This window comes from Phasianus colchicus, chromosome 1 (assembly GCF_987193195.1).
Source record: "Phasianus colchicus chromosome 1, bPhaCol1.hap1.1, whole genome shotgun sequence".
NCBI lineage: Eukaryota > Metazoa > Chordata > Aves > Galliformes > Phasianidae > Phasianus > Phasianus colchicus.
In genome coordinates this window covers 134,041,208-134,067,268 of record NC_143436.1, presented here as the reverse complement: position 1 = coordinate 134,067,268, position 26,061 = coordinate 134,041,208, and the positions used below count along the sequence as shown (strand labels likewise).

The following is a 26,061-nucleotide window of genomic DNA, read 5'->3' as shown; positions in this document are numbered from 1 at the left end:
GAAATTACTACATATGTCTTCTTGATATATTTACACTCCAGGGACCACCCACGTCACAGAATGTGTTTAAATTGTTCCTCAAGCTTTCTTCTGGAATTGAGGCTAAATTACAGATTCCCTTTTCCCAGAACACAAGAAAAATTAGCAACTTTCTGAATGATTATTGTTATTACAGGGGTGTTTTTTTAAAAATAGATCCCATTCTTGAAAACCTTTCAAGTGCTGGGGGAAAGCTTTGCACCTCCTCAGCTCCTTTAACTGCTGGTTACTTAACCTTAGCTAGTAAAAAAAAATGCATGCAAGTAAAGACAAACACCTCTTTTTTGAGAGCCAGTTGAAGCAGACTGAGGAAAGGTTATGGGAAAGGAGGATGAAATCCCCATTAGAAAAGATGCATTATTTTCTATATTAATATGACCGTGAACTCCTAGTGCATACTCCTGTGCACTGAGATAATACATTTCAGTTTTAATCGTTTCAGTCAATGTCAATCTTACATCAACCAGGCAATAAAGTAAAAATGGCCTTTGGGAAACATCAGTGAATCTTATTTTGTACTGCAGTACTGCCAGTGTAAATACCTACTTGTGTTTTGTGAGCTCAAAGCCAAGCGGAGCAAAATTTTCCTTTCAGAGAGACTACTGACCTGTCAGCATCAAAAATATTATTCTTAGCACACGAAAATTGTTTGTCGTTGATTGTAATAAAAATAATCTTTGCAAAATCCATTATTACTCTAGTAAACATTTTCCCTTCGGCACCAATTGTAGGAAATGAATTAAGAAGTTGATAGGAATTGGCTAAGAAAAAATTATAAAGACAGTGTCACTTCTACAGTATTATTGGCATAAAATATATTTTCTATTTCAATTACTTTTTTTTTTACAGTAGCTCAGAGATCCGAAACATTTTGCTAACTCATAAATATAACTGATTTTACTGTTTACTTTCCAGAATGCTAGAAGATGATCTCAAGTTAAGCAGCGATGAAGAGGAGAATGACCAGGTAAGAACCAGACAAGAACCATGTAACTTGCAGCATGTTTCTTGTCGAGACAGAGATACTGCAAATATTTTGCTAATGCTTTTTCAAAATATACATCAAGGTTATCAAAATACATGAAAGTACTGTAAATGGAGTAACAGATGTTCTTGCTCTGCGCCAGACTGCATGTGCTAACTGCTGTATTTGTGGGGAATGTTCTGCAGGGGTCTTGATTTATTACCTTGATGCAACACAGAAGGTTTTCGTATCAGTCTCCTCCTGATTGGATTTTGTTTTGTTTTAAAGAGCAGCCAAGGAGGGAAGAAACAGGAATTTGGATTAAGGGTTGAGGCCAAACTCTTTGAGCACAAGCTGGGCCATAGTGGCCAGCCCCTGGACAGCCTACCTGTCTAGAACCCTGGCTGGTCATCCATGGAACAGTCACTAGGACCCTTTCCTGAGCTTTAAAGACCCCAAAATGCCTGTCTGGGAGCACATACTTTTCCAAATGTTTTCTATGGGTCAGGAGAGCTGAGCTTTTTTTCAGGTTGAGGGTCTGTGCTCACTAGAGTAGAGCTAGATCTTGATTTCTGTGTGGCCAACCAAATTCCTAGTTGCCAGGCTTTACTATCACAAGCTCTCTCCCAATATACTGGTATGGATTTGGTGAGGAATGGAAGAGCAAGAGCCACTTTCCTTTCTCTTTGCCCTAAATTGCACATCCCATGCCTCTACCAAAGTGTGAGGAGGAGGAGACATTGCCCTGGTTGCACCTCACAAGTGGCTCCAGACTGAGATATAAAGCAGCTTTCAAATGTGATTTTTTTTCAATTGAGGATAACTGGAGCTATCTAGACTTCTGAAATTCAGGACCTTAGGCAAATAACTCTAGGTATGTAGGCCTGAAGCTCTTCCAGGTTTTATTTTAACTCTTGTTATTGGAAGTTTGTATTTTACAATATATTCCAAGCAACAAGTAAGTCAAAGCCTTTTCAGATTTATATTAAACCATTATTTCATCTATTTCGAGCAAAGCTTTATTGTATTAAGAAGATTCAGCACGTGGATTCAATTATTTACATATTTATGCAATTTCTTTTTGTTTAATACATTTCATCCCAAAACACTTCACATTTAATTATTCTTTCTGCTTGTCTAGATAGTTTAAAGTACAGCACACAGACAGCGTAGGGAGACATCCAGTGAGGGACGAGAAGGGTTGTCTGAAGAATAACAAGCACATGGTTACACCATGGGGCTGGCAGGGGGATGGTGTGTATGGAAAGGGGGGATGCAGAGATGGGAGGCAGAGATCATCCCAGGAGTAAGGCACAAGGAGGGATCCTCCCTAATACTAAGCATCCTGCAGCAGGGATAGCCTGTGCTAGGTTGCTCTCACTGTGTGTGCCACACCAGTTCTTTACTCAATAATGAGAGCTTTGTGAAGCATTTGCTCCAGCCCAAGACGTTCTCTTCCATACTTCTGTACTGTATCTATACTACCAGCACTCAGAGCCAAGCTGCATTTGTCACCAGCACGGCAAGGAGCAGAGCCAAAGTCCCATTGCTAAGTGTCAGTCATTACATGAGCAGCCTTTAGCAGCTACACTGACATGGCCCCCTCTCTCTAAAATGGAATAGCTGCATTTTTTTTTTCTAACTTGGCTGTATAGATAAAAAGCTCCTGAGGGCACAGGTTGCCTCTGGCTATACAAACTGCTTTGTAAGACCTCACTTGAGACCTGCAGGTTTGCTTAATGAACAACCCTAAATGATTGTGTCTGTTGGATAAACAAAAGACAAAGTTTTCATCTACTGAGCAGGAAATGGGCCCAAAAAAGAATAACACAGACCCACTCTTCCAAATAAATTCACAGGTTATAACGAATCCACATCTAAATGTCAGAGGAAGAACCCATTTTCTTTCACTTTTTAATTCTGAAGCTCTTTAATCTCAAATCTCTTCCTGAGCTCAGGAGCAGGAAAGAAGGAAATCAAAGATGAAGGGATAGGAACCATACATGAGTAATTCTCAGATATTCCTTACTGAATTAATTGACCTTTCAGCAATCACACTCATTTAAGCAGTCCAATTTCTTAAATAGCTGAAGATGAACTGTGCAAGAACTGGGAAGCATTTCTTTTTGTTAATTCCTAGATGAGGAAGTTTGGGGTAAAAAAAAATTGAAAACCTAGAAGGCAATTTTGTGCATGGATTTGAAATTGCCAGGCAGCAAATGGAAAGTCTCTGCAGGAGTGCAGACAGGGACAGGTGCTACCCCAGTCCTACGGCTGGTATTTGGAGGGCTGTGCCTGACCCAGAGAATGTGAGCAATGGGCAAGAGAGGCCAAATGCAAGACAGACACATGATGAAGAGCCTCGGGATCCCAAATGTTCCCTCCATGCCAGCAATTAAGGTAGCAAGATTCATAGACCCAGGAGAGGTAAAAGAGGTTGGGTTTGAGCCGAGTGTGTGTATGCCCACAGTAATGACATTATCCACACATATTAGTCTCTTAATTTTAATTACATAAATGTATTTTTCCTCTTTAATGAGCGTAGTTTATCCATTTAAACTGATCATTTTAATTTTACAGGCAGTGATCATAGGATCTAATATGCAGAGGGAAAATTTCTTGTTGGCATATTTTACATCACACAGATTGAAGAAAATATACTTTTTAATCCCCAATCAATATCTGAACAGCAAGCAATTAACAGATACCAAGGTGGTTAACATAAATCTGCAAGTTAAAGAGCCAATTCATTTTGATTTATAGCACAGTGTAATAATTTCACCATCATCTCTCCCAGAAAGCATCTGAAGCTTTGTAGCATGAAGATGTCAAAATTGTACTTAAGATTGTTCAGAATGCTGAATTGTAGTGGTTATTGCCTTCAGGTTCCTTGAAGTGTGGCACAGCACATGAAGCAGTCCCCATTATAATACCCTGCTCTTCTCTGTAGAGGTCACTGGATAACTTAAATCAGTCTTGGGTGAAATATTAAAAGGAGATTGTCAATTGTAACATGAACAATTCTTTTCCCTCTATTCGTCCTTTTACAATATGAGAATTTTGTAATAGCAAGTAGTTCCTTTAAGGGGAAAAAGATCCCTGGATTCATTTGTGCAATTCTTGTCAATCAATAGCCAAATAAATTAACTGACTGGTACACATACATGGAATAATAATCTAACATATTTTTGCAGCCCCAGTCTGCTTCCTTGCATGCATTTTTTCTGTGCGGGATCAGGTTGGTTGCCGCTGAAGTTTTGTGGCTGTGAAAATTTATTACCCACAGAGTCAATCTGCGTTCTGGCTGCCAAGTCTGAATAAATAGAGTCATTGTGCTTGTCTGGAATATGTAACCAAAGTTCATCCAGTCAGCTTGACTTTCACATCCCATGAGATTCATAAAAGCCAACACCCTGGTATGTGCTCTTGATTCCTGCCAAAATTTTGTAAAATTGTATAAACAGAAGTTGAAGAAGCAATCAGAACACCCTCCCAGGGACGCAGCTCCAAACTCAATCCCCTGCTGTATCTTGAAAGGAAAAACGGAGTCTTAGTCCTTTTTTTTTTTTTTCTTTTTAAACATCTCATGGCCACAGCAAAAAAAGGTGGGGGATGAGAGCACCCATGGCACATGGAGTGCAGGGAGGCAGTGAGCTATGATGCTCTTGGGCTCACGGGTTTTCTCTCTGCATGAAGAAAAGAGTGAAGGCAATGCCTGCCAGGGAGTCGCTGCCTTCCCATTGAAGAGAGAGGGACAGGCATCCCTACAGGATCTCAGGCAGCCTGAGACCACCCAGCCCTTCTGCAGGGTGGCCAAAACTGACTAAGCCCATATCCCTCCATGGGAGACCTCAAGGGAAGAGTAGCCTCAAGGAAGGTTATGAGAAACAACTTCAGTGCAGAGAAATAAAGTCTCAGGAGCATGGTGTGACCCAGAGCTGCTGAGAGCTCCAGGGGCTGGCCCTACCCATCACAGCCTGGGGACAGCCAGAGAGTGCTTCTAGCCCGGGGGTACATCCATGCTCCTTGGCCATAGCCAAGATGAAGAGCTCAGTGCTGATTCAGGTTGTTCCCACAGCTCTAGTGGGTACACCTGTGCCCGTGCTTCCCCTCATCACATGTCCGCTTAAAGTCTCAGAGCAAAAATTACTTGTTTCTGGCAGAGCTGTCTGCCAGACAAATCCACCCTCTTGACGCAGCAGAATAAAAGTCCATCCCCATGGACAGTGGCAGTCAGTGTGGCCACGTAAGTAGCACTGAGAAATGATTTATTTATCAGGTCCAAAAATTGTACTTCAATGGTAGCCAGAAACAAGTGAGACAGAATGCATTTATCTTTATAATAATTTGCAGGACTTTTCCCTCTCCTATCTGGATATGGACCAACAGTCATCAAAAACTTACAAATTACATTCAAATGAACAATTATACATACACTTTCTTCCAGAAAGGGTAATTTTTAGCAGAGTCTAGATAAGCACTATTTCTTCATATGGAATTTAATATTGCAGCTAATTTGAATTAACCTGCAATGGATTTTGAAAGAAATTGCAGAAGGGACAAAGTGGCTATAAGCTTTCTTTCCATCAAACCTCCTCTGGTACAATGGCTCTTTCTGAGCTTTCTGATGTCGAAGATCAGCCAAGAGCAGAGCAGAGCCAGGTACATCCAGAAGGAGCAGCCAGATCACACAAATTATAGCATGGCCCTGTTCACAACGAAGACTATTTTTAGGCAGCGCTAATTGTGTGCACATACGCTGCATCTGACTATATTAACCACATGAAGTCATTTTAGTGTTGTGCTCCCTTATTCACCTCTTCATCAGTGCAATGTTCAATGCTTGATCAGAAGTGAAAATGAGCAGAAGATTGAAGATGAGAACACAGTCCTGAAGAAAGCAAAAAGAAAAGCAAAAGAAAGCATCGAACCTGCATCTTTGCTGCAAATAAGCTTAACTTTGAAAAAATGCCCAGATAATCTTGAAGAAAAATCTTTCTGATGAGAAGTTTCTCACCGCACTGAGTCAGGGAAGCTTACTTCATGAACTCTGCCCAATGTGAGTCTAATTGCAAACAAAACCGCACAAAGCAGAGATAAGCAAAAACAGAAAAATGTAAGTTTAGGGCTAAAGAGTAGCTGGACCCTCAGGTGCTTTTGTACTTAATCCAAATGGCCTGCTCTGCCCTCTGTCACTGCAACACGAGTGCATTTTCAGACCAGAGGAACTGCCTTTGTAACAGCCTTTCTTAACTCAGCTAAGTCCATTATTTCCTGTGCATTAGAGAACCAATCCTTTGGTATCCAACACAGCTAAAATCCAGAGCAAGGTTTAAGCCAGCTGAGCCAAGCCTTTCTGTGGTTTGCCACCTCTGATTTTATAATCTCTGTGACATCTAAATTTGCACTTCCACCACACATGACAAGAAGACCAAAACTGTTGGATAGAACAAAATAAGGGCTCGGTCTTGTCCTGCCAAACTTGGCTCACATCACTGCCTATCTTACAAAATCAGAGTCACTGTCTGTCATGCACTGGCAGGCAGGATCTAGCTCTAAATATGAATGCTGCCACTGTAGATGACAGTTGGGGATCAGCCTGACTCTTGGACATGCACAAAATCCAGGCAAATTCAAACACAGCACCCTGATCTCCGTGTGAATCTCTAAAAATAGACTGGAAAATAAAATACAGGAACTTCTTCTTTATTTCTACATGTTGATGCTGCAACTAAACTAAGTTATAGCTCAAGTACAACTTCTAGGCCTGTCCCTTCCTTCTGGTATCATCCGTGTCAACCTTATGCTTTTTTAACTACCTCCTGTAATTTCCTTAACCACCTTCTTGCTGTCTTTGGTTAGATTTTTCCCTGGTGAACTGGAATTCCTCTATGAACATCTGTTGTGATGGCCATGGGAACATATGATGCAATTGATTCAGCAATGCCTGCTGATTTGAAGCATAAGGAGGGATTATCCCCTACATCTCCAGAGTTACTTTCCCTAGTCCTTGCACAAATGTTTGTAAAACCTCACTGAATTAGTTTCACCATTTAGCAGCTCGTGCTGCCACAAGGAGAGCCCTTGCTGCAGTCAGCCACTGCCTCTGGGCCTGTGCCCCACACAGGGGTGGCCATAAACCTCTGTTTGCCTTCAGGGAAATTCATTGCAGCTTGCCTGCAGGAGGACGGTTAAATAACCCACAGCCACAGATAATTTAGAGCACAAATTAAGGTTGTTTGCAATACCACAGCTATTACAGGCTGTAATAGGAGAGCATACCCCTGACACATTCAGGAGCCCAAAGGGCATGTGCTTGCTTACTCCACTGCATGGTTTCTCTGTTGCTGTACCTGTCTGTTCCTTTCAGCCTGTGAGCTTTTAGCACCAGCCAAGATTTGGGAAGCCACTGGCACCAGCCCTGCACAAGTGAAGCAGAAAGGAGAGCCACAGCTCCACCAACTGTGCTCCCCCTGGGCACACAGCCCTGGCTGGGGAGGTGCTGACAGCTGTGATGGCTTCACCCTGACAAACAGCTGAACTCCACACATCACATTCACTGCCCCTCCTCAATGGAACAGGATGCAAAATAGCATGGAAAAGGTCTAAAGGGTTGAGATAGGACAGAATGATCACCAGCTAGTTACTGTCACAGGCAAAACAGACTCGGCATAAGGAAATGAAGGCTGTGATCAGTTCATAATGCTTATCTCTGTCACTCCTCCGTCTCCACTCTCTGCTCCTGCTCCCTACGGGTCCTCACAGGTGGCACAGCTCTTCCAGCCTTCCTGCCCCATTGTGAGCCCCTCTGCACAGGCTGCAGCTCCAGCCCAGAACGTTCCTGTGGGGATATCCATGGGCTGTGCATCTCCAGGCCTCATTCACTGCTTCCCCATGTGCTCCTCACATAAGCACAGAAGAGCAGGGGTTGGAAGGGACCTCAAGATATCGTCAAGTCCAACCTCCCTGCCAAAGCAGATACTCTACAATAGATCACACAGATAGGCGTCCAGATGGGTCTTGAATATCTCCATAGAAGAAGACTCTACAACCCCTCTGGGAAACCCGTTCCAGTGCTCTGTCACCCTTACCATAAAGTTCTTCCGCATGTTAATATGAAACTTCCTATGCTCAAGTTTTAGGCCATTACTCCTTGTCCTATCGTTACGTGCCACCAAGGAGAGCCTGGTCTCACCCATTTGCCTCCCAGCTCCCCTTAGATATTTATAAATATTTATCAGATCCCTTCTCAGTCTTCATTTCCCTAGGCAGAACAGACCCAGTTCACTCAGCCTTTCCTCATCTGGGAGATGCTCCAGGCCCTTCATCATCTTTGTGGCTCTCCACTAGACTCCTTCTAGGAGATCCTGTCTTTTTTGAACTGAGAAGCCCATGATTGGACACAATAGTCTAAATGTGGCCTCACCAGGGCAAAGAAGAGGGAGATCATCTCCCTCGACCTTCTGATCACACTCTATTTAATGCACCCCAGGCTGCCATTGGCCTTCTTGACCACCAGGGCACACTGCTGGCTCATGGCCAGCCTGCTGCCCACCAGGACCTCCAGGTCCTTCTCTGCAGAACTCCTCTCCAGCAAGTCAGCCCCTAACCTGTATTGATGCATGTGGTTATTCCTTCCAAGGTGCAAGGCTCTACACTTGCTCTTCTTAAACCTCATCCGGTTCCTTCCTGCCTAATTCTCCAGTCAGCTCAGGTCTTGTTGAATGACATCACAGCCTTCTGGTGTGTCAGCTTTGTATCATCAGCAATCTTGCTGAGGGTGGACTCTATGCCTTCATCCAGATCACTGATGAATATGCTGGTCAAGACTGGACCCAGAACCAACCCCTGGGGATCACCACTCCAACCAGACTGGACCCCTCCAATCAGACCCTGCACCACTGATGACCATCCTCTGAGCTCTGCCAGTCAGCTAGTTCTCGAACCACCTCACCATGCATTCATCTATCCCACATTTTCTGTTTCATAACAAGGATGTTGTTGGAGATGCTGTCAGACGCCTTGCTGAAGTGAAGGTACATAATGTCTGCTGCTCTCCCCATACTGCTAATTACAGGCCTCCAACCAGACTCTGCACCAGTGATGATGACATCATAGAAGGCTACCAGTTTGGTCCTTCATGGCTACACATAGACATCTGCACTGTACAGTGCCCGTGGACTGCAGGGGGATGGCCTGTTCCTCCATGGGCCTCTCCTGTCTACCTGCTGCACTGGCTTTTGTGGATGCAAGAAGAGAAAAGGAACATGGAAAAGGAATAAGAAAGAAATGAATGGAGAAAAGAAATTGTAAGAAAATGTCATTGTAAGAGAGGCAGCAGTTATGTTAGACTTAAAGAAAAATAAGGAAAACAGACAGTAGCTAATTCATCAAAACTGAGATTTAAATAAAAGGGACTGAGGAAACATTGCTACAATTTCTCTTGCACAAAATCATGTTCCTTTGAAGTCCACAGGAGGTAATGCACTGGTTTCAGTCAGCTTAGGAAGTTATCCTCTCTTTTTTACTGCTAGCACAATCCAAGCACTACCACTTGGATAGCAAGAAATGCTTCACCGACAATTGACATATCACCTCACTGGGCAGATTTACCAGTACGTAGGGAACTAACGCTGGCATTACCCTCATTGTTAACAATTAACTATTTTTTTAATGTAAAGTATCAAGGACTTTCCAAGCACCAACTTGGTCCTTCTGCTTGTCTCCACCAAAAAAGATTATTAAGTCATCTGAAAAAGAGAACCCATCAGCTTTGAAAAGCTGCATGCTGGTCAGGGCCAGAATTCAGGAGAAACCTGAAACAGATACAGAGCAGAAGACTCAACATTCACAGTTATATAAAATTCTGAATGATTAATACCCATGCTGCTTATACAGTAATTCGGAGAGCCAAATCACTTAACAAGTATTAACTACCTAACGCAATGCCCTTGAGAGGTATTTAGGTACAGTTAAGTAAGAATTATTATCTCTGTAGGATTGATGGAGAGACAGAGACGGAGACGTGGCCCATTTGAAGCCACATGGAAGTCAGTTGCAAAGCCAGGATTAGCACTTAGGTCTTTCAATCCCAGGTGCCATGTTCAAGTTGCTAGATTGTGCTGCCCCTGAAGATTAATAAGGATTAATGGGCAAAGCAGAGAAGAAAGAACAATGTATGCCAAAAAATATAATAATAAAACCCCGGAGTGAAAAATGAATACTGAGGTGTTGAAAGGCCTGGAGAAATCATGAAATCCAGAAAGGGTTTTATGGTTTCTTTAAAGATGTGGTTCTGATGATAACCAACTCCAAAAGGGGAAGGAGGGGAGACCCTTCTAAGTCTTACAGCCTGTAAATCCTAAATAAATATCAACCAGACAGTGAAACTCACATTCACACATGTACATTGCAAATTTACAGAGAAACACTCAAGCTGCAGTTTACAAGTGATTTTAAATCCCTCCAAAATCCACACTGAAAAGTGATCCTCAAACAAAACCTCTAGGAACAGCACAGAGCAGAGCACTGCACTGAGATAAGGCACATTAAAAATCACTTAGGATCAGTGGCCTGAACTGGGCTCCTCATACAGCTCCTGTGGCCAGGAGGACTTGGCATTAAGCAGGACATGTCTGTGGGTGTGAAGGGTTTTCACTGTTGTTGAAACCTGATGAGAATGCCATTGTGACACAGTGCAGCTCTGCACTCCTCATAGAGAATGCTGAAAGCTGGCAAGAGTTTTAGGAGGAGAGAGAGAATACGTTTGGAAAACATGCCTTGGAGTGAAAGCTTGGATTGAAGCACAAAGAACTCATAGAATCATAGGATGGTTTGGGTTGGAAGGGACCTCAAAGCCCACCCAGCCCCACCCCCTGCCACGGGCAGGGCTGCCCCCCACCAGCTCAGGCTGCCCAGGGCCCCATCCAACCTGGCCTTGAGTGCCTCCAGGGATGGGGCACCACAGCTTCTCTGGGCAGCTGTGCCAGCGCCTCACTGCCCTGTGAGTGAAGAATTTCTGCCTAATATCTAAACTAAATATCCCCTCTTTTAGTTCATAATTGTTACCCATTGTCCTGTCACTGCAATCCCTGATAAAGAGTCATAGAGTCATAGAACTGTAGAATTACCAAGGTTGAGAAAGACCTCCACGATCATCCAGTCCAAATGTCCACCTACCACCAATATTTTTTCACTAAACCATGCCCCTTAGTGCAATGTCCAGATGTTTCTTGAACATCTCCAGGGATATCCCTCTTATATTTCCTGTAGGCTCACTTTAAGTGCTGGAAGATTGCTATAAAGTCTCCCCAGAGCCTTCCCTTCTCCAGCTGAACAATTCCATCTCTCTCAGATTCTTTTCATAGGAGAGATGTGCCAAATCTCTGATCATCTTCATAGCCTTCCTCTGGACCTGTGCCCTTGTCCTGTGTCTTAACTGAGCTTGTCTAAAGCATGATCACAGTCCATAAACACCAGTGCAGGGACAGTGATGAGGCTAGAAAGCAGCTCCATCTCACAAAGGTGTGACATCCAGTGCAGTAAGATACATACAAACAAAGCTGGGCTAAACTCATATCTTCACACAAGAGTGAAGAACCCTATGAGTGGTTGGACGGAGGTGGATTTGCAATAGGATCATCCAGAATTTTGCCATAGGTCCCAGATCTGAAGCAGATAAAAGGCTAAGTAGAGTCCTATAGTCCAAATTATGGCAAGCAGTCAGGTTGTGCCATTCAGAAAACTTTTCCATGGCTTCACTAGCTTAGGGATGAAATGCATTTAAACTAAAACCAACCAAAACCTTAAGAAATTAAAACAGAATCAGTGTGGAAAATAATGACAAATGAAACAGGAAAGAAGACATATAAAAGTCTGATTGCCAAAGAGCAACGTTCAGTAAAAACATCTTGCATCAACCTTAGCTTGTAGAAGTTCATCTACAGTTCAGTAGGTGCATGGTAGTGTCCAGTAGTTTGGATGGCTAATAATAAGGGAGGTGATCACTTAAGAGCACAAATGGCTCACTGCATCATTCCAGGGCAAAACCTAATACCCAAAGAAGGCAACCAGGATACTCTGGAAGCAACACAATTTTCTTATGTACAGGCAGTAAGAATTGTTACACCATGACCAAAGAAGCAGTTCAGATTCTCACCTTATGTACACTGCACTGCCTCAGTGAAGTCTCTGCTGTACCTGGTATAACTCCACACAATTGCCGTGACTGAGCTCTCTTGCAGTAGCAGTGATTAGAAGAAAAATGGAAAACAAAATATCTGAGTCACCAATGGTCAGTTTATTGGCTTTTATTTGCCAAAGCATGCCTTGAGTGATGTAAAGGAAAATGCATTCATCGTCTGTCTGCAGTGCCTCCAAGACACTCCAAACTCCATAAAATATTCTTCAGTAGTTCTCATTTGCTTCTTTTCCAAAAATGCCTCAAGCCTGGCAGTTTATGAAGCAATCCTTTTCCAACTAGATATAAAAAAAAAAAAAATAAAAAATCTGGGGACCACTCAGCACTCCTAGATCTCATCCTTAAGAGCTATGTTCAGTCCATCCTCTTCACTGTTCAGTCCCAATTACTATGAAAGTATTTAATTTCCTCTCCGATTTCCCTTAAACAACAGATTGCAGTTTGTGACACTTCAGGTAATTTTGGTAGCTCATTTAACACACACACTGAAACATGAATATGTGCTGTTTATGCTCCCAAGCTGTGGCTCACTGCAATAAAGGATGAAGAAAGTAGATGCAGGCTCTGGAGATTGAGAACATGAATGTGATTACTACTGTCTGAAAACTTGTTTTGTCTTGGTAGTGTTGGGGTACAGCTAGGATCTTTCATGAATGATTAATGAACTATAGGCAGATCAATGAAACTCTGCCCTAAATGTATCTAGAACCAATTCAGGTGAGAGACGAAGAAGTCTAACCAGCCAGTATCCTGTAATTTACAACTCTTGATGTAGTGAAATGGAGTAATCCATCACACTTACTGTGGCTAGTTTCTCAAGCCTAAGTACCTGAGTCACCTAAGGGATATTTTTTTTTCTACCCTGCTTCCTACTTAGCATTAAAGTTATTATATGATGGGCTGGCCTTCAATATCCTTGTTCGTTCTGGGGAAACTCTCCCTCAATGAGTAACCCCATTAGTTCCAGGAACAGAAATGTTAGGGTTACACTCAGTAATGCTGAACAACTCAGAGTACAACATAATCACTTATCAAGAGAATATTAAGCTTCCCACAAAATACCTTTTAGTGATCATTCTTGGAGATCTTTAAATTCTGGCAGCAGCAAAATTATTTCTTATCCCTGATTTATATAAGCAACAAACACTTACTTCCAGGAATAATAAAGAATGTATAATATATTCTCATCTTCTTTCTCGATGGATGGTGAGCTGGTCTCGATAATGTTGTTAATGATGTAAGATAAAATGCAAATAAAGTAGCACAATCAAAAGCAAGGTATTCAAAAACAGTGGTGAGGGAAGTTTATGATACTTAAGTACCACCCTTCTGCTTACATTGCTACATAGATAATGCCAGCATATTAGAAACATAATAAATCAAAGAAAGCTGTTTCTGTAGCAAGATTTTCTCAAGCTATGGGTCATGACCCTCCATGGGGATTCGTGAATAAACTTGAATGGGGGCACAATAAACTGTTAGCAAGAACCAGGGGCAGATATTTCCCCACAAGTTGAGCAGCCAAACCGTGTAGCAAGGGAACGAGAGAACAGACTGTAATTGCAAGTATTTATTCTTGCTAGGGAACTGCTAACTACCTTTAATTACAATAGCTCACTTTCTCCAGGAGATGGGAGCAATATAGGCCAGAATTAAAATTGCCAGATAGTTGCTAACTGCCGTTCATTGCAGGCAATAGATCTGCTCCTCCAGGGAGGAAGAGTAAGTTTGCAACTGGATCTTATTCCCCATTCATTCAGAAATGGGGCCATTACCAACTCAAGGGGTCACACAAACATGCAGTCAAACATGGCTGCATTTCAAACCCATGAGAAAGAAATCAATAGTCTCATTTATAGAATGTGCCACCGCCAGTTGCCCCCTGCAACCTGCACTGCATCCTGGTAAAGAAGGACACCTATTAAAGGACTTAATATGAGAAGCCAATTGAAAAAGTAGAATGATCTCACTGAGAAGTACTTTTACATTTCTTTCTGCTGCCCTGCCTGTCATCTGAATGCACTTGCTTGCCCAGAAAGGATCACCTTTTCAATGCTGTCAGCTGGATATACCAAAATGGAAACTAGAGACTGGCACTTCAGACTGCAGCCCAGCTCCACATGGCCCAGCTCAGTTTAACATTCCCTGCAGATCATACAAGAGTCTTCTCCTCTTCTCTCCTTAGGGTTGCTTCCACCTGGACTGGGAGACAAAGCACCCAGCTCTTCTTCCTCTTTCAAAATTGGGAGTTTTGGGGAAATATGAAAGTGGCATGCATCCCACATCCCCATGTTAGGGAACTTTTAAGATCATCAAAGTCCACATGTGCCTCCATGGCGTCTCTGTAGGTCTCTGAGGACTCCGGCCACCGAACAACCATCTCCTTCAGTGCCTTCTGGCTCCTCTGGCCACCACATACCTTGCTCCAGTTGAGCTCTGCATTTCCCCAGAAAGGTGTAGGAGAGATGAAAATAGACTCACCATCCAGGTTACAAATGAGCTGACAAAAAGGAAAAGTAAATAAATAAATATAGGAAAAATGCTATTTTTCAGCTGGATCAGTTTTCTAACCCGCTTCATCACACCACCTGCGGTGGTCTAAGCCAAGAGTGGGAAATAATTCACAGTGTCTTAAAGAGCACTGCCACGTAGTGGCTGCCTGCAAGGAAAGGGTGGGAGAGGACGAATGTGGTGACTTGAGCAGTATCTGCATTACTTGGCTGTGGGAAAGGGATCTGATAGTGAGAGGAGGCTCCTGAGCTTTGCAAAGTCATAGCACACTGCAGAGGTCAGCATTAAGTCACAGGACATCCTTAAACCTAAGGTTTGGGTCTTTCCTGTATTTTTACACCAGTAGTGGGGTGAGACCGTTATAGTGAGCCCCTATCAGAAGCAAGAACAGTCACAGTGCTGGAGTGCTGAAATGGAGGGCAGTTGAAAAGGGTTGTACCCAAAGAGCATGCAAGTATGTTGAGCTACTAGAGATAATAATACGACTAGGTTCCCATTACTATTTCCTAACACTGAAGTCAGCAGGTGTGTGCCATGGGCACCTTCCCACTGAGCTGGTGGAACCTATCCAGCCCTTCCCATGGGCTCTCTGTTGAATGGTGAAGTTAAAGGAGAACCCACTTGTGAGCCATTCTACCGGCATAGTCTTCATCTCCTGATAGCCACCAGCTCAGGCTGCCCAGGGCCTGATCCAACCTAGCCCTGAGCATCTCCAGGGATGGGGCACCACAGCTTCTCTGGGCAGCTGTGCCAGCGCCTCACCACCCTCTGAATGTAGAATTTCCTCCTAACATCTAACCTACCTACATTCATGCTTTCCAGTTCTGACCAGAATGCCAATTTGTGCATTCAGGGCTGGGGATGCAGCCTCCCCTATCTTAAGAAGCCAGAGGGACTGGTTGCAAAACATACTTGCTGGTGGCTGCAAAGCGAAAATGTACGTTCAATTCCCTCTCTTATCCGTGCCATGTGGCTTTGTGTCCTTTCTTTGCCAGGTGGGACACAGCTCAGATGAGGACAAGAGGGGAGGGCAGCCGCAAGCAGAACTGGGGCTTTAAAGCAGATTTTCAGAACATTATGGATTTCATCTTTGCTTAGCAGCTAATTACTGTACCGAAGCCATGAATCACCCTGCTTGAAGTGATTCAAGGAGGGGAAAGAATAATAATAATAAAGTGGCAAACCAGCTCGGGGATAGGCTTGGGAGTCCTATTAAACTTGAGAGGCTATGATTCTATTCCCAGGACTGCTGGCTAACACAAGAACAAGCACCATGCTTCCCCACCCCATCCAAAGAGTTGTGCTAGGCAAAAGCCGAGGAGCAAACCAGCAACAGGTCAATCCTGCGCTGCATAGCCAAGGGTTGCCAGCAGATTGACATGGCAGCGCTCTGGAAAAGTCTGCAGCAGCCCTGGCAGGCTTCGCTAAATCTGTAATTATAGCTACGGGCTTCGTCGCACAAGGAACCAAATATGTGATGTTTGTTTCTGTGGAAGAATGGGAGGAGACTGATGGTAAAGGAGAGGGAGTGGGAGCGCAGAGCGGGGAGAGGGGAAGGAGGAGAGCTGAGCCCTGCAGAGTTCTCTCTCAGAGACCTGCAGAAAACATCTAAATAGAGCAGTTCAGACCTCAAATACTGCACCGTGCTCTGACAGCCCCCTGGTTTATGGCACGCTTAACAAAGTGCTCTTACATTGACCAGGCTGGAATGTCCATTTTGCTGTAGAGTTTCTGTTACTTTGGTAGTACTTTAAAATTTGGACACGTGACAAAAATGTGTGTAACGCATTTTTTAAAGTGTTGATTGTGCTCGTAATTTTAAAGTCAGAATATAAAATAAACATCTCTGCCCTTTCTTCCAGCAGGCAGCACAGAGATCTGCTCTCCGCGTTCTGTCTGACAGGTACATTTTGTCATTTTTATGAACTATAAATTGCTTTATGAAACGTTGAGCCCTATTTATTGTGGCATATAACTCATAATCGGATTTTGTCCCCAAAGTATCTGCGAACTGGGATGTTAAACATTTTGCATGCTTGGATTTGTCATGCATGTGTAGAGTTTATTACTGCAAAAATCGCAGTCTTGTTGTATTTCATACAGAGTATGCAGAATCCCTTGTTGTGATACCAAACGAGAGATAAGGAACTTACTGCGGAAGGCATGAATGATGCAGTAAATTCTCAGCTTTAGAGTTTCCTGAGATATATCTAAGCTCATTTTTCAGCAATAAGTACTTCATTTATTTTGAGATGTTCTCTTTTGACTTTTTCCAAATTCTTTCCCTGGGAATTGCTCTTCCTGCGATGAGATTCTCCATACATTTCATGCACAAAAACAATGCCTTTTTTTCACCCCGTAAGTTTTGAGGGATGGGTATTTTAGAGGAATTTAATTCTTTTTTTTTTTCACTTCTGGAGCTGCAGCAGTGCTTCAGGCAGATAGGCAAGGGACCAAATCCTCAGCCAGCATTCGGCTTTTACTCAGCTCTTTTGCAAGTGAATTTCCATCAACTTCAATGAGAAAGTGGCCGAGCGAGGAATTCGGGATTTGGGCCACAGTAAATGTTATAGTTGGGCCGTAAGTCTGCACAGGTATTTACCTTAAATGACTTTTATGAAAGAGGATTGATTGAAATATAAGGTAGCTTTCTAAGACGGTCCTAATTTCTTTTCCAGTTTTGGGAACGGGGGGAGGGAGAGAGACCGTACGTTTTAGTGCCTGTGAAAAAGAACCAGCAGATTTACATTTATCCACAAATGAGGCACTGTGTCACGCAGGCTGACACAGAGTAAATTTCCCCCTGCCTTGCTGGCAGCCCCCTCCACCCGCCTGGCCCCCTGCCCCCGCCTCCCTGGGAATAAGCAGTAATTGACTCTTGAAGCCAGCCCGGGCCGGGATTTCTCTAGAGCAGAGCCTGTCACTTAGGCTGAATTATATCTTGTGCACGGATGAATAACATTTCTCTCTGCTCTGAGGCTAAGACTGCCAAAATTATCGACACCCCACCACCACCCGCACAGTTTACAAACACTGTTTTGTTTAGAGGGTTTTTCCGCCCCCCTTAAGGAAAAAAATGCCAGGGTGAAACATATGGGATGTGGGTGAAATCGGTGGGTTGGTTGTAGGGCATATGAGTATTGGCTGTAGAAGGGACAAACTCAAAGGGAAAGAAGAGTCATGGCAGTATCAAGGACGATGGTGGAGTGGAAGCTTGGCCACCACGCAAAGAGCTTTTGACATGGTGGGGACCTCTCTGTGATTGTGGGGGGCTTCTAAGCACCCTTCCCCTGTGCTAAATGAGGAACATTCCTACAGAGCTGCCCCTGGGAGCTGTTAGCGTCGCCCAGGTCTTGCACTGTCTCCCTTAGGAAGAGGTGTTACCTCTCTGAGGTGTGAGCAGTGGGCCAAAAGTAGCCCTTTGGCCTTGGCTGAAGCATGGGTGATATGGCTGCTCAGAACTCGTGTTCCAGCAGCAGCAAGGAGCACCAGCACATCCCAGCACCAGAGGAGGTGGTTGGTGAATCCAAGCTCTCTGCAATTTCAGCCATCATTCTTTTCAAAAAACTATTCTCCACTGCACTTATTTATGCTTTTGCTTTCGACTTCTGTTAAAAAGGTAACAGCTAGCTAAACTGAAAGAGGCAAAAAAAAAAAAAAAAAAAAAAAAAAGAAAGAGTTTTTAAACCTATGGCCATTGATTTCTTCAGTGTGTTGCACTCGGTCTTGTTTTCAGCCTGCCACAGTAACCCCCAGCAGATTTATGTGCAAACACAAAGATTAGTGACCCAGAAGCCTGACTGAAACAGCTTTTCTGCTTCCAGAAGACAGGTTGCTCTGCACATGCACTGACTGTTTTGTCAGGAAAGATGCACAGGCCCCATTAGCTTTGCATTCTCTCGTGAAAAACCCTCAGTGTTTATACAGCACAGCTTGGTTTTAATTTTATTATGCTCTTTGATAAAGTGTTCTAACTACAAAGATTGCTCCATTTCTGGGACAGAGAAGAACAAAAATCTAACTCATATACTTTAACGATACACTGCCAGTCTTCAGCTGTTTGACTCTCGTATCCATTGCCCAAATAGCTTTTAAATTAAGAAAAATGTCTGTACCTGAAGTATTTGTTGTGATCTGTTATTATTTAACAGTGAGCGGTGTGGTTAAGCCAGGTCTTAAACCTGCTTAATCCCACTGAGCTAAATAGATTTTATTATTGACTCCCATGGTCCTGGAACTCTGACCTCAGGACTGAAGTTAACAGCTAATTTTGTGCAGTCTGTTCCGCTAACCCAGAAGCACTTGCTCACTGGACACATTTGCAATGGGGAATGTCCAGCTGTAAATTACAGATGTTTGTAATCATACTCAAGCACAACACTCATTATTGTTCTTTTGTTCTTTTTTGGCTGAAAAGCCCACCATGAGGGAGACCGCACTTAATCCACACATTAAATTTACTTGCAGCTCATATTCATGTTCAAGATAAGATTTTCCATGAAGTAAAGATTTACAGTGGTCCTAGGGCACTCCTATTCCCTAGCTGCTTTTATTTCTCCGTGCTGCAGTGTGGGCCAAGTGGGTCTGCCTGAGGGTTTTGAATGCTTGGAGGAAAGCCTCGTGCCAATGCTGAATTTCCTCTCTCGCTGTAATAGGGACAAGCTGTCTCATTCCCTGCAGTGCTTGGGTGGTACTTATGAGAGATGCCTAATTCACAGTCCCAACCTATTATCCTCTTTGTTTCCTTACTGTGGAGGATCAGACAGACCCCACTAGCTCTGCTAGACAGAGCTGGTCTGGCAAAGAGTGGACTGAGCCATGTGGCCATGCTAGCCAGCTTCCCGTCCTGTGGATAAAGCCTGCAAGGAGCCCAGCTCACTGGCTGACACTCAGCACCTGGTTAATATATTTGTTTCACCCACGCCTGAACTGCTAAGTACAGGCTGCTAATAAATCTTTCTGACTTACCACCTTGGGCTGCTGATAGACAAGGCATCTCAACACTAACATCAGTTTTGTAGAGCAAACAAGCTCCATTCAGGGAGTTTGGTGAGCTCCACGGTCTGTCTGATCTTTGGTCTGCTTTTGTGTTTGGTGGAAGGGATAATACTTCACATTTCCAGGTAGCCATGTCTTCTCTATCCATATTTGGTCACAGTTAGGATGCAGGATGTACAGTATGTGCTGGTTTACTGTTATGGATTACTATTATGACCAGCTGTACTCGAGGTCCTCGTAGAATCATTTGGGTTGAAAAAAACTTCCAAGATCATAGAATCATAGAATCATAAAGGTTAGAAAAGATCCTTAAAATCATTTAGTCAAACCATCCATCTACCACCAGTACTGCCCACTAAACCATGTCCCTAAGTACTACATCTGTCCTTTCCTTAACTTGTCCAGGGACGATGACTCCACCACATCCATGGGCAGTCTGTGCCAGTGCCTCTCCACTCTTTCTGAGAAGCCATTTCTCCTAATATCCAACCTGAACCTCCCCTAACACCAAGTCCAACCATTGGTCTGACCTACAAGTTCCAGGATGGGTGTGGGGAAATGAGCAGCCAATCATGAGAAGCAGTGGAGCCACACATCTGCAGGTGGAGAGATAGTTTGGGAGCAAAGTGATGCTGAACTGACTTTCAGGTGTTGTGGTCAATGGCTTTATGTCCAGGTGAAGGCTGGTAACGAGCAGTGTGCCCCAGGAGTCTGTCTTGGGAACTCTTTAGCATCTTCATCAGTGATATAGATGATGGGATCAAGTGCACTCTCCACAGGTTTGCTGATGACACCAAGCTGAATGATGCAGTTGATACGGCAGAAGGAAGGGATGCCATCCAGAGGGACCTTGATAAACTTGAAAGGAGGGCTCCTGTGAACCTAATGAGGCTCAGCAAAGCAAAATTCAGGGTTTTGCACTTGGATTGGGGTTATTCCAGACATGTATACAGACTGGGAGAATTCCTTGAGAGTAGCACTGCTGAGAAGGACTGAGGCATCCTGGTAGATGAAAAACTGAGCATGAGCCAACAGTGTGCATTTGCAGCCCAGAAAGCCAACTGTATCATGGGCTGCATCAGAAGAGGGGTGGCCAGCAGAGTGAGGGAGGTGATTGTCCTTTTCTTCTCTGCCCTCATGAGGCCCCATCTTGAGGACTGCATCCAAGACTGGGATCCTCTACACTGGAGAGAAATGAAGCATTTGGAGGGGATCCAGAGGAGGGCCACAAATATGATCCAAGGGCTGGACCACCTCTCCTATGAAGATAGGTTGAAGGAGCTGGTCTTGTTTAGAGAAGATAAGTATGCGAGGAGACCTCATTATGGCCCTCTAGTGTTTAAAGAGAGATAATAAACAGGAGGGAAATAAACTTTTTACAAAAGTAGATAGTAATAGGACAAGGGAGAATGGTTTTAAACTAAGAGGTGGAAAGATTTAGAGTAGATGACTAGGAGAAGTTTTTCACTGAGAGTGTGGTGCAGTGCTGGAGGAGGTTGCTTGGAGAGGTGTGGATGCCCCATCCCTGGAGGTGATCAAGGTCAGGTGGGATGAGACTCTGGGCAATCTGATCTGGTCCTTGATGTAGAGGTTGGCAACCCTGCCTCTGGCAGGGGGTTGGAACTTGATGATCCTTGAAGTCCCTTCCAATTCAAGCCACTCTGATTCTCTGATTCTGTGATAGCATCGCTTTTCTTGGTGAGCTAACCTTCCACACAAGAGGCAATGTGGTCAGCTTATCAGCAAGTGACTCAGCTTGCTGGATAGCCTGCAAGCTTTGATGTGACAGCACTGTCTGATCAGTGACAGCCACAGGGAAGCTCTGGCTCAGGACAGCTGCTCTGGGTCCCAGCAGAGAATGAAAAAAACTGAGAAAATGGAGTCTACAGGATGCAAAGACTGTCTGGAGGGGAGTGTGTACACTCAGTGCTCCTTGCTATAGTAACAGATACACAGCTCCAGCAGAGCTAGTACACTGCTTATACCTTCAGGATTATCTTTGCAAGGAAAAATAGAGAGTGTCTCTGACAAGGGATATGGATTTACCATTAATCCCTTACTTGAAAGCTCGTCTGATTGAAAATGCTGGTGTCCCACAGGTGTAGCCCTCCCATTCAGTACAGCATAGCAAGGGTGATGGCTGCTGCAGCTTGTGGCAGAAAAGATCTGGAGTTTCTCAGCCCTCCTACGTAGAGAGCTTGAAGGAGTAAGAGTAGTGCTATGTATTGCATATAAGATTTCCACTACTGGAGGCTGCTGAATTGGTGAAAAGGGGCTTTCAAAAAAGAGCCTGTGGAAGGCTTGGAATGACAAAGGATACCTGTAGAATTCCCAGTTATTTAACTTGGAAACAAGATCTATAGTACTCATCTGTTTGCTATTGGATGCTTTCTCATACCTCGATTATTGCTGGTGTTTCTTTGGATTTGTTCTACAATGGCTATGGAGATGCAATTTGGATGCATTGCAAAGCTGTGTGAGAAGGTACAGCAGAGCTGTCCCAGAGAATTTTAGCAACATTGAGCCCTAGCTAGCTATATTAAATATTGTGATTCTTTTGGCGTTTAGAGAAAGAAAAAGAAAAGTTGAGATGTGTTTTTTCTTCAAGGAAGTGGCAGCAGCTTGTTGTCATGACAGTCAACATTTCCTGGTTCCCCATGAGCAGCCACATGCACTCCCAATAGCTTCTCAAAGATATTCGAGGGAGAAACATCAGCATTTTGGAAGATATCTGTCTGCTAAAAGAAAGTTCTGACTAGTAGTTTCTCATGTATTTTCTTCGGCTTACTAGAATCTATGTGTGGATAATTACAGAATTAACACGAAGTAAAAAAGAGACAAGGTGCATGTCTGGGGCCTTTTGCATATTGGTAAGGGGAAAACAGGTCCCACTGCTGGCTGGCAGCATGAAAAATATGCAAAGTGCTATTGGGAAGAAGAGTGTATATGTGTGCAGCATATGAAGTGCCTCAGCATATGATTAACCTCACTGGGTATGTAGTAAATAGTAGATAACTGTGATCAAAAAAGTATTCGTGTGATTTATCAAGCTGAGCAACTGTGCATTTTGCAGTGAAGCAGGAGGTCAATCCTGAAATCTAGGGCAAGCAGAGCAATAGGAAATTGCAGGGACTAAGAAGTTAATCATACCGTTGGACTGCTTCCATCTGGTTTTGAAAGACAGAGTCAGTGCAGTGCTAGCAAGGACTCTTCACGGCAACAGATCAGGAATTAATTTTTTCAGCAAATCTTCAGCTATCATTTGCAGTAACACAGGCTTATAAAAATGTAATTTAATTTCTTGGGAATAAATCACATAGGGCAAGAAGTGTGAGAGTGTTTTTTTGTTGCTTTTTTTTTTTTTTTTTTGCCTTTAATATGCGTATCCGAGGAAAAAAGAAAAAAAATAAATAAAAGGTGAGTAAAGGAAAAATAGCAAAAATCCAAGAGGAAACAAACAGTAACGATATGAAACCTGGAAGGCATAAATGGTCGTCTGGTTAAATCATGCAGGTAATTGTCTTTGAAAAATCAGTTTGCAGTTGGGAACCTTCTACATTTTTATGACCCTTGGAGGCATAATCTTCTGTAGCCCATCTGTCCATCTTCATCAGCATGGGTCAAAGGAGCACTGTCTTAAATTATTGTTGAACCGATGCTCTGAACACCATTCCCATATATCATGGGTACATAGCTATGGGCAGTGAATTTGTTAATGTATTCTGTGTTTTCTTTGTTATTGATATTACTTACTGATATTTCAATGAGACTTGAACATTATGCTCCCTTTGGGCGATGACAGTGCCTGTAGGCGAGGAACATGTTGTAAAACAAGGGGGATTTTAACCTTGATAGTAACACCAGTAGCTCAGACTTGCTTTATTGGAAGACTTAAGGAGGGCAGTTAGTTGATAACATTATGCCTTTCTTTCTTCAGCAGTGGGATAAGAGAATAGAGAGACCTGTACTATGAATGATGTATTGCTCTATTTTTAGTGCTATGCTGCAAAAGTGAAATCTTATAAATACTTTTGTATCTATTTCCTGGCAGTCTGAAGAAAAAGAGCTCAGGTTTACACAGCACTAATAGCAGGAAACCGGGGATCATGCTGTTCCCACAAATCACCACACTTCCATTACCACCTTATTTTAAGAAATGCTGAAAATTCATAGCGAGCAGCAGCACCTAAGCCTGGCCCAGTTACATGATGTTAGCTTGAGGCTTTTACCTTTTTGCGTCTGTGTCTGTGGACATGTTCTATCCAGAACTCAGAAATTCTCCAGAGCGACTGCAGCAATGAGAACATTGAGTTTCCTGCCAGTGAGCAAACTATTCCTGCAGCAGACAGAAGGGGATGGCCCCTTCAAGCCCTAATTGCTCAGCCCAACAGGGCTTTCTGACATCAGCCCCACTAATTCTGTAGATGACATGCTCACTCTGGTTGTTTTTTCCTATATCTTACGAAATCAACAGCTGAAGATTTGGGATTGCCTTGATGCTGCCTTGATGGCTGGTGTTCAGGCCCAGTCAGCAGGCAGGTCCTGCTAGACCTACCTGATCTCCTTCCGTGATCAAGTGACCCGCCTGGTGGATGAGAGAAAAGGCTGTTGATGTAGTCTACCTAGACTTCAGCAAAGCCTTCAACACTGTCTCCTAAAGTATTCTGGAGAAGATGGCAGCCCATAGCTTAGACAGGTACACTCTTTGCTGGGAAAAGAACTGGCTAAAGGTCCAGAGAGAGGTGGTGAATGGAGTTAAATCCAGCTGGTCACCAGTCATGAGTGGTGTTCCCCAGGATTTGGTATTCGGGCCTGTCCTGTTCTTTATTGATGACCTGGATGTGAGCATTGAGTGCGCTCTCAGTAAGTTTGCAGATGACACCAAGCTGGGAAAAAGTACTGATCTGCCTGGGGTTAGGAAGGCCCTACAAAGTTATCTGGACAGGCTGTATCACAGGGCTAAGGCCAATGGGATGAAGTTCAACAGGACCAAGTGCTGGGTCCTGTATTTTGGCCACAACAACCCCAGGCAATGCTATAGGCTTGGGGCAGAGTGGTTGGAAGACTGTGTGGAAGAAATGGACCTGAGGGTGTTGGCTGATTCTAGGCTAAACATGAGCCAGGAGTGTGCCCAGGTGGCCAAGAAGGCCAATGGCATCCTGGCTTGTATCAAAAATAGGGCAGCCAGCAGGAGCGGAGAAGTGGTCACCCCTCTGTACTCAGCCTTGGTGAGTACTGTGTTCAGTTTTGGGCCCCTCACTACAAGAAGGATCCTGGAGCATACCTGTAAAGCATACTGGTGAGGGGTCTGGGTCACAGGTCTTACAGGGTGTGTCTACCTTATCAGAATAAGTACAAACTGGGTGATCTCATGGACATCCAGGACTTTTGTCAAAAAAAATAACATATATGTCTCGAGGACCACCAGATTCCCCTTGCAACATCTGCCACTTACAGACACCCATAGATCTTAATCCCAATATCATGCAAAAGTCTCTTCCCATCCGAGGAATTCATTTCTTCTTCTAAAAACATCTTTCTTTCTTTGCACAGCCACTTTCAAGCTCTATGCCCAGCAGAGCTTCCAAAGGAGGGACTTGATCCCACATTCCTGACACAGCCAAATTCAAATTGTTACGAGCTTTTGGTGGGTAAGGAATGTCACAAGAAGCTGTAGGGCTTGAGCTGGTTATAGAGGAATACTTCTTCTGTGCATATGAAAAGTCTTTCATGCAGTCATCAGAAGAGGAGGAGGTATGTTTATATGCTTTTCAGCCAACATTGACAAATTGGGTTTGCATGCAGACTTGGGTTTACTCAAGTAGTTTGAGGCAGCAGGGAGCATTTTTTTTTCATGGTCGATGAGAAAAGTAAAGAGAAAAATGACAAGTTCCTGGTTTAGTTTGATTGAGAGATTGTTCTGCATGAAATGAAAGCTTAAATCACATAATTGTTTTTAACGTTCTGAATCCCATAGTAATTCTCTTTGTGGCTCATCAGTGGCTCAGTTAGGAGCACACTAACCATGATTCTTACACAAAACTCCACACTTTGAACTCTGTTTTAGGCTTCGGTGACCAGGTTTTCGCTGGTACAAATCAAAATATCTCCACTGATTTCAGGACTGTTAACTCAATTTTCACCCGCTGAGGACCTGACACCAGCTTTTGAAAAGCACATTGCTGCGTGTGGGCACTTCCAAAAGTGCCTAAGCAGGTTCTTTCACAAAGCTCACATACATGCAGGCTTCAGGATCTGGTTACAACTGCAGTTCAACTCATCCTGACTGTCCATGAGGCAGCCAAACCAGCAGGGCTGCAGGGAAGGCATGTGGACTCCTCAGCCACTG

At 43.6% G+C, this 26,061-nt stretch overlaps 1 protein-coding gene across 6 annotated transcripts in view; it reads left to right on the top strand.

Moving 5' to 3' along the window:
* The window catches only part of AFF3 (ALF transcription elongation factor 3), a 321,596-nt gene that overhangs the window by 230,193 nt on the left and 65,342 nt on the right, over positions 1-26,061 (top strand). For 4 of the 6 annotated variants that reach the window (XM_090127339.1, XM_090127326.1, XM_031605217.2 and 1 more), the window contains 2 exons: positions 955-1,006; positions 16,577-16,617. In XM_090127339.1, coding sequence (XP_089983465.1) covers positions 955-1,006; positions 16,577-16,617 — 93 coding nt within the window. The remainder of the gene's footprint in view (positions 1-954; positions 1,007-16,576; positions 16,618-26,061) is intronic. The other 2 variants (XM_090127334.1, XM_090127329.1) reach the window with 1 other exon arrangement.